Here is an 8,997-nt window from a genome sequence, read left to right as displayed (position 1 = left end):
TGTGTGTGTGTGTGTGTGTGTGTGTGTGTGTGTGTGTGTGTGTGTATACATATATACACTATTATTATACTTTATATTTTCAAAAATTCTTATAACACATTATACTTTACTTAATTTGTACACTTTTTAATAATCATATGTTAATTATTCATCGGTTGTTTAATAAGTTTAAACGCTTGTCGTTATATATATTATATGTATATATTTTTTATTTAGCTTTTCAAACACATTTTACAATAAAATGTATTTTTATATGTAACATTTTTGATATACATTTTGATATTATTTATATAACATTAATTTATAAAAATATAAAGATGTGTATGTTATAATAATATTCAGAATTATATTTTTCAAATATCATATTGATTTTTAAATGAATATAAACTAAAATTCCGATTATCAATTTTAAAATATAGAAATTTTCGTAATTGAAAAAATATAATTTGTAAATGACCTATATATTTAATTTTTTCCCAATCTTTTAATAAGAGCATTTTTTATATAAATGCTCTATTAAAATGTTACTGATTTCCGATAAATATAAAAAGAATTCCAGAGGTATACAATAAAAATCATTTTTGATCACTACAATATTTTTCGATTATTATTAAGTGAACGCCGAATTACCGAAAACTCTATTAACTCTGTATTAATTCTTAGTTATATGTACAATTTAAACGTTTACCACGTTTTATCGATAACTTTTCATACACAATATGAGCAAACAATTATTCTGTTGAGCTTGTATCGTGAATTGAAGAGGATAAACTATATTTACAACGGTGTATAGAATACGTTATTTCTGCGTACATATAATATCGAACGGATAGCATGTTGTTGCCTTTGGTATACAAAACGGACACACATCAATGTTGACAATCTAGGAAAAAAGATTTTAATTATAGCAGGTACAAAAGCGATCAGTCATGATTGCTATAGCTGATGTCGCGTCACTCATGTCAGTAGCCCGCGTGTGCAGCTAACGCAGCAGCGTACTCATGAAGGGGATTTTGGGTCTCTGCATCGTGTCCTTGACCACCATATACTCCGCCTGAATGATCGTTTTTCCCGCTGGTGTGCACCACCGCGTGAAATCCCTCCTTGTCCGCGTGATAGCTGACGACCCGAAAAGTGCCACCTGGATCTTTCACGCTATATTCTCCAGACACGCTACCTCCTGCGAAAAGGAAGACATTTGATAAGAAGACAGACTGGTCTCTTTCAATTCTCTCTTTTAAATTGCGGACGGTCGCGACGGGATAGCGAAATATCGATCTGAAGATGTCATTAGTGTAATGATATCGACGGTTATCTTTCGATTGTGGAACAATCTAACTTTTAACGAATTTTTTTACCCTTTGATCAGTAACATAATGCCAAAATTAAAATAATCTATGTTACATAACAACTTAGTTCTTTTCATTCGTTTAAATAAAAATTTGATAACAAAAACACATAGCAAAATATAAACAAATATTTTATAATATTACATTGTTTATCGATTTCGCGGATGTGCTTCTCTTTCGGATAAAACCAATTTTTGAAAAAAAAAAAAGATCCGATTTATATATATATATATTTATTTAATAGTAAACATTATGTAATATTTTTAAAAAAATTAATTATCTTTTTATATAAGTAAAGTTTACTGAAATGAATATGACGGCTAACGTTCTTTTACTTATTTAAACTTTCAAGATCTTTGTAGAATCTTTCACTTTCAATCGCACGTGTATAACTCAAAAAAAGCTAAACTAAATAATACTTCCATACTTTCATTGAGGAAAAATTGACTCCAACTTGGTCAAGAAATATACCTGTAAAGTTTGCTGACTTTCGGTAACTTTCTACCTTTATATAGAACTCTTGTACACAACTGCGCGATATCATATCGTCGCGCCGTTGACGCCAGTTTACGATTCTTCGAGTCAACTTCACGTTTCCAAGTGAGAAAACGTAGCTTGAACTAAAGAGTGTCGAAGCGTATACACACGTATGTACACACATACGCATACATTCGTATATACCCAGACTCATGTGTTCAGGAGGGCGCGTTCGCGGGCAGCCTTCGCGGAAATGCAATTTTCTTTTCACCCGTAGCAATTTTTGCCGACGTCACGGTGGAAATCGGGTAAAACGACGCCACAGGTAGTCTCCAGCCTTCAACAGAGGCTATTGTCGTTGACGCGCGAAAGTCACGAAGGCGTAAAAGTGACTGACTCACCGTCCCTGGATTCCTTTTGGCCGTGAAAGTCGCCGGTATGATGATCCTCGACGCCATAAGAGAATTCGTACTTGGGATGCGCCACGTAATCGACCGTGTAGCCGTCATGATGGCGATGCTCCTGATGATCCTGGCCGTGTAAATAGTTGTGCTCGCCGAAGTGGTCGACGACAACGTGCGGCACTTTCACCTCGTACTCCGGGCCCTGCACCGGCCCATGGAAGTGCATGTACGAACTGGCCACCGAAACATGATGATCGTGGTGAACGCCGCTGTCCAGCGGTATCACGCCGGTGATTGATCGATTGACCAGGGCGAGGCCGATGGTTAGTGCGACGTTGACCTATGACACAAGAAGTTTATGTCGACGACCATCGTCGCGCCGTCCCGGAGATTCACCTCCGGCACGGAATGGCACGCTCTCGATTCTCCATGATCGAGTTATCGATCATGGATGTAAATGGCACATGTTACCGCATAAACCGCTCAGTTAATTTACGTAAACGCTGGTTATATTTACGAAGATTCTCTTTATCTTTCTCATTTCCTTCTCTTATTTAGAGAAAACATTTTTTTGGACAATATTTGGTGCAGTAATGCCCGAATATCGGATAAAGGATCGTCGAGTGCAAAAAAGATTGTAATTTAAATATTTTTTTTTTGTCCCTAGTGAAATACTTTTCCATGCATATGTATATATAAATGGCCAAACAAATTGGAACATTTCAAACTAGCAGGATATTCGATGAATCGAAATTGCGCTGAAATGTAACCGTGATCTATACGCAATCGATGTTGCCTGTGTATACAAATTCACTCGATGCCATGATGAAACTCTAGAAATTTACGATATATCGACATATCTCTCGCGAGAGCGAAAGTTCATCGGCCTCTCGTTTTTAATTACAGAGGTCCCGAGAGCCCGGCCGTTCAAACCAACACGAACCGGTCCGATTGAAGTGGTCCGATTGAAAAGACGGAATAGACGTGATGAAGAAAATGTTCCTTCGTTCTTTCTTAAACACTCTATCAACCTTCAACTCTTCGCTATAATCGATGTTTCTTGCACTTGACATATTTGCGTCATTTTATATAATCTATATATAAACGTAACGTAAAAAAAATCGTATCTTGTATATCGAAACTGTTACATATAAAAATACATTTTATTGTGAAGTGTTTGAAAAGCTAAAAAAATATATATATATAATATATACGACAATAGAAAAGACTGAAAAATGTATTTGCAATTCAAGCGTAGTGATACTCATAAATAATTAAAAATAGATACTCGAAATTTGAAGTGCATTAATAATGCGATACAAATGAAACTGCGAATCGCGAATTGTGAAGTTATTTTATGCAAATTTTGTCAGAACTGACAACATGGATAGACAGTGTTAGAACAATTGTTTATGCACGTATAGAAGTACAACTTGAACTACTGCTTATGAATACACGTTCAAGTTAGAATATATATTGTACAATATATACAAAAAGATAGAGTATATGTATGTTAAGATGCATTATGCAAAATTTTGCATACTTTACACATTGCTACGTAATTGTACAGTGTTATGTGTATCAAATACATTAAATATTTATCAAAGAAAGCATATGAATGTTACATCATAATTTATGCAAAATTCAAAGAAAAAATCTGTATATACGTAGTATATAAATATTTATAAAGATAATATTATTATATTGCAATAATTAAGTAAATAAAAAAATATTCCAGTTTTATATCAATATTTTCAGTAGGAATAAAACGTGAATTTGCTTAAAAATATATAAAAAAATATATATATTTATAAGTATACATACAGAAAAATGATAGAACTTTTAGCTATATAGAAAAAAAAATTATAACAATTTTTGACGTTGAAAGAAAAGATAAAGCACAAAAGGATGATTATTTAATTCGATTAAGAACGCATAGGTCAGAATGTATTTTTTAATTCGCGTACGGAGTTTAATTCTAGAATTTTTACTTTTTTATAAAACCTACATTCGTGATGCGACTCGTTTAAACGAACTAATTACATCAAACAGACCCGAATGTTAAGAAAGGCTTCAATTCCATCTTATATTCACGACGTTGGTGTTACTCAGGTTTCTGACGGACCGCATAGAGCTACTTTTTCTTCTCTACCTCTCGAATTATTTATTTCATCAACCCTTACGCGCGCCAATTATACCTTCGTAATTACGAGGTAATTAAGAATTCGTCGCGACCTTTTCGCTCTTATTCTCTTTCGAGAATTTCCCTTTATGTTTCACTCTCTTTCTCTCTCTTTCTTACTCTGTCCCCTATCTGTCTCTTTGTCCGAATGTCGCGGAGTTATTCTTTAACGAGCACTTTCTCCGCGCCGCGTCACTTTTCCTTCTTTCGCGATGAGTTTCGACACTCTACCTTGAAAGTCATCTCCACCATTACGGTATTTCAGACGGCCAGATGAGAACTGCAACTTACCAGCGTATTTCCTAGGCTTTTATATACCAGCTCGTTCTGCTTTACACGTAGCCGTGCGTATATACATGCGTACATCCGCGCCCGGTTCCGGTTCCGACACAAATACAGATGTCAGATGAAGATACACTTCCGAGACGGTAAGATAAACGTAGCATAGAGACGTTCAAAAATACGGTCATATAATTCAAATTATATAAACGCAATACAGTTTTACTTACACGTAGAATGATCTAAAAAAAAAAGAAAGAAAAAAAACTTGAAATCTGAAGGTACTTATGAGAATAAAAATATAAACATACAAAAATATATCTGTACAGTAGTATTTATAAAAAAATCTTTAACATATAAATAAATAAATTCCTGCAGAAATTAGATAAAATGAAGACAGTTACTTTGAAAATCACATTTCAGTATAGAAGCATGAAATTATTTGACTTATAATAAATATTCATCTTTAATGTATACTAGACATGCAAATTTCAAATATTTATATATAAATAGTAACTATAACTCTTAGCATTTTAAAGGCATAAGAAAAGAAGAGAGAAAGAGTTCTTTAGAAAAATAAATATTATAATATTTAATAATAAAATATTTGTAAACATTTTAACATAGTAATATTTTAAAAGAAATTATTTAATTAAGATTTTATTATTTCTATAGATATGTCTTTCTCTCTCTGTATACATATTTTTAATGAAGGCGTAATTTATAATAGTATCTTGTTTAAGAAATAAGTAGAATTACATATATTGTATTATATATGATTTATATTTTGCAAGAGTCTGCGCGAGTTCCAAATGGCGTTTCACGATGACTCGCAGTGTCATAAAACCGATTACTATTAATAGACGACGCATCTTTACGTAGCATGTGCATTGAAAAATGATCCGGGAGATCGTATAAGATCACTTCCTTCCTTCAGCCGGCGCCGTATCGAATGGCTTCCTCCTTTCGTGAGATACACGGTGTACTATTGCCGCGAGCTTTTCTCGACATCGAGACGCAATGCTTGATTCGCTTGAGAGAATCAATTTTTATCTTTAAATTCAGATCTTTATTTTAAACAAAAATTTTAATTCTCTATCAAGACATTATTTCCAAGACAGGTCGCAATAATAATATGTCAACAATCCATATAAAGAGTACATGATATATGTATATATATATGGAAACTAAATTAAATTACATTACGTAATTGAAAATATTTTTATCCCCCAATAATTATCAGTGCTCTTATTAATACATATGTAAAGTTGTTATTATCTGGCATTAGTACAAGTTAATTAAATTTTTTATTAATTTATAAAATTAATTAATATTTATTATATGTGTGTATAAAGTATGGATCAATTTTTTTTTAAATATCAGTTATTTATGAAAAAAAGTTGCGTGTTACCTACCCATATCAATTTACATTTATTTTGTTAGCTAAATACGGCTATGAATATTGTACAATATTTACGCTTTACATTCGCATTGCAATATTTTTTGAAAAAATAAATATTGAATTGCATAAAAGTATATTCTGTCAATTTTCTGCGTTAAATATTTTTTTTAATGATTTTCAAAGATATGTTAAAGTTTAAAATTGCATTGGCGCAATATTTTTAAATTTTTATGTAAAATTTTGAATCAAATTGTATCATTTATTAACATAAGTCATTTTTCCTTTTATTCTGTCCAACAGCATTCTTCTTTAAGATTATCCGGCTTGATGAAAATTCAGAACTCTATGAAAGACTCGTCCATTCGCAAGAGAAGCAATTCTTAAGAGCAGTTCCATTCATAAGATTTCGTATTTTAGTGTTTGTGACATAGAATAATAGTAACAATAAAAAATAATAACAATAATAAAAGCAATAAAAACAGTAGTATGAAAAAATATTCTTTTTTTTACAATATTAATGGAATAATTTCCAACAAATATATTTTTCTAGTTTATTTATTTTTCTATAATATAGTCTACGAATATCGGCAAAAAAATTACAACAAACTGCGTTCTTTTTAAATAATTCACATTTTATATTTAAAGAGCAACATTGCGTCAACATCATGCTCAAGTAGCTGACATAAAATCTTTTTTTTTTCTGCAATTTAAAACGCTCTTTCAGAGAGATACTGCTTTCACGAAAGAGTCAACCGAAAGTCGGCTCGATGGAAGGCGTCTCTCTGCCTTCTTCGTTGTGAAACGATAAGAAATATCACATCGCTACGTATCACAGAAATTCCTTTCATCTTTTCTGCATTGTGAGAACGACACGTAAAGTATGGTACTATTATAAATCAAATTCAAACGTATCTTTTTTTGATTCCGCAGCGGCTTGCCATTAACTCCGATGATTAGCACATTCATTGAAGTGTAATATATATTATACAGTATCACATATACACGAACGATACGTTCGTGAACAATTTGTCTATTTATAATAACAGGCGATGCTACGTGTAAATTGCAAAGCCTGCACAACTGCACGCATATTATTAACAAGCTATCGTTTATAAACCTTATATATATATATATATATATATATATATTAAATATATAAATATCATTATAATAGTATAATACATTATTATCGTAAATAGCCATTACCCATAACACGTAATTTGATCAGTGGGATTTACGGCGATGTCGAATAAGGATGGACGTTAACGATCGACCTCACCACATTTGATAACCCGATTAATGGACTGCGCTATGATAATGAACACGCGTAAAGGGAAATACGGGCCCCGCGTCAGCACTCGCCATACGTCGCTAATTGGATTTTCTTTTGTGAGTAGAGAAATTCTACAGAAATACGCATATTAAAGCCTTGTATGCTATTAACCATCCAGCAAACCTTTGAAACAGTATAAACCGCTTCGACGACGACAAGGGAGAACGATGTGATATGCTTGTTTCTTCGCTGAATATAAATGTGCTCCATTATAAGCGCGTACGTACGGCACAAATTGCCGTGTCTTCGCATCAAACGATTATAAATGTATCGCACTTGCGCTCGCTCTTTGTACATTTCTCCGCATAATATTCTTGCTCCTCGAAGCAACGGCAAGTCAAACGTGATATTCTGTACGCGCAACGATAATCAACTAACCCCTCGACCTCAGGGTACAATGTAATATAATTGACATGGAGGAAGTGTCCCGGATCGCCGCTACAAAGGATGGTAATTGGAGCAATTTTGCAGTCTCGCAAATAAGCTCTCTTTACAGTTAATAAATAAGCAAATTAGAGAGAATTTTATTATATAATGCGGGTTAAAATTGCCTAAAAGTAATAAGCTACGGAAAAATATGCAAACGTAATGTCAGTAAACATATGAATAACATAGTTTAGTAGATGCATGCCTCTTGATATTTAATATTTCAAGATATACGCAGAGGATACAGGAATATTATTATTTCGATCACTTCAACAATAACACAATTCTGTCATCTCTAAAAATCAAGCAATGGTGATGGCGTCAAGTGATGACAAGTATTATAAAAACCGACTGATGACGTGCCTGATTTACGGCATATCATCCAGATGCTGTCTAGTAATTTATCCGGAATTTTGACGTCAAATGTTTTTTAATTAAAATATCTCTACAATTGAAAAATCTAACACTACTTTCTCTTGTACAATCTTGATATAAGCTTTCGATTTAATTATTTCTTAGTTTAATATTTTTAATATTGATTTAATATTGATGATATGTCTATATACGCTATATATGCTGCAATATATTTGCATTATAATAAGTATTATATAATATAAATATGTTAATAATACTAAAGTATAGAATATATTTTATAGAACGCATTCCATTTACATTCTAATAAACAAAAGTGAATGTTATTTTGCAGTATTTTGTAGCCTTATAGAATTAATATTTTATAATTAATCAATACATTATAATTAATATTAAAGAATGTCATTTAAATTACAATATATAATTGTAATATTTTGTTTGCATACAAATATTGTAAATGGCATAGCTATTGCGTTTATTTATTTTGTTTAAGCAATGTACGTATTAAATTTGCACGCAATAAACGAATAAAAGTATTTACACTGCTATCAATTCTCTATGAATTGTTAAAACATGATATATCGACAATGACTATACTTATGAAATAAGCATATAAGTAAAAAAATATGTTGTCTTCAATCTTTTTTTTAAATAGTTTATGATTCGATATATTGATCATATTTTTCGTTAGGTCTCCAAGCGATCGATCAGCAAACGAATGACAATAAGTAAATTGAAATTCAAATTTATCAACACATATAAAACAACTGACA

General features: G+C 32.0%; 1 protein-coding gene across 1 annotated transcript; it reads right to left on the bottom strand.

Moving 5' to 3' along the window:
- Nucleotides 1-463: 463 nt before the first annotated feature.
- On the bottom strand, nucleotides 464-4,687 carry LOC140676064 (uncharacterized). Its single transcript, XM_072910722.1, has 3 exons — nucleotides 4,644-4,687; nucleotides 2,228-2,570; nucleotides 464-1,180 (listed from the first exon to the last, which is right to left on the bottom strand). Exons 1-3 carry the CDS (start codon nucleotides 4,662-4,664, stop codon nucleotides 963-965), a joined length of 582 nt encoding a protein of 193 aa, XP_072766823.1. The 5' UTR covers nucleotides 4,665-4,687; the 3' UTR covers nucleotides 464-962.
- Nucleotides 4,688-8,997: the final 4,310 nt, after the last annotated feature.

Source organism: Anoplolepis gracilipes, chromosome 2 (genome assembly GCF_047496725.1).
Source record: "Anoplolepis gracilipes chromosome 2, ASM4749672v1, whole genome shotgun sequence".
In the NCBI taxonomy this organism is placed as follows: Eukaryota; Metazoa; Arthropoda; class Insecta; order Hymenoptera; family Formicidae; genus Anoplolepis; species Anoplolepis gracilipes.
Note: the sequence above shows the minus strand (reverse complement) of the source record. Positions and strands in the feature narration are given on the sequence as shown.

Coding starts and splice junctions, on each gene's coding strand:
- LOC140676064 (XM_072910722.1), bottom strand. CDS start 4,664: ATGGTGGAGATGACTTTCAAG. Junction 2,571..4,643: donor TGGTGGAGATGACTTTCAAG/GTAGAGTGTCGA, acceptor CTTGTGTCATAG/GTCAACGTCGCACTAACCAT. Junction 1,181..2,227: donor CCAAAAGGAATCCAGGGACG/GTGAGTCAGTCA, acceptor TCCTTTTCGCAG/GAGGTAGCGTGTCTGGAGAA.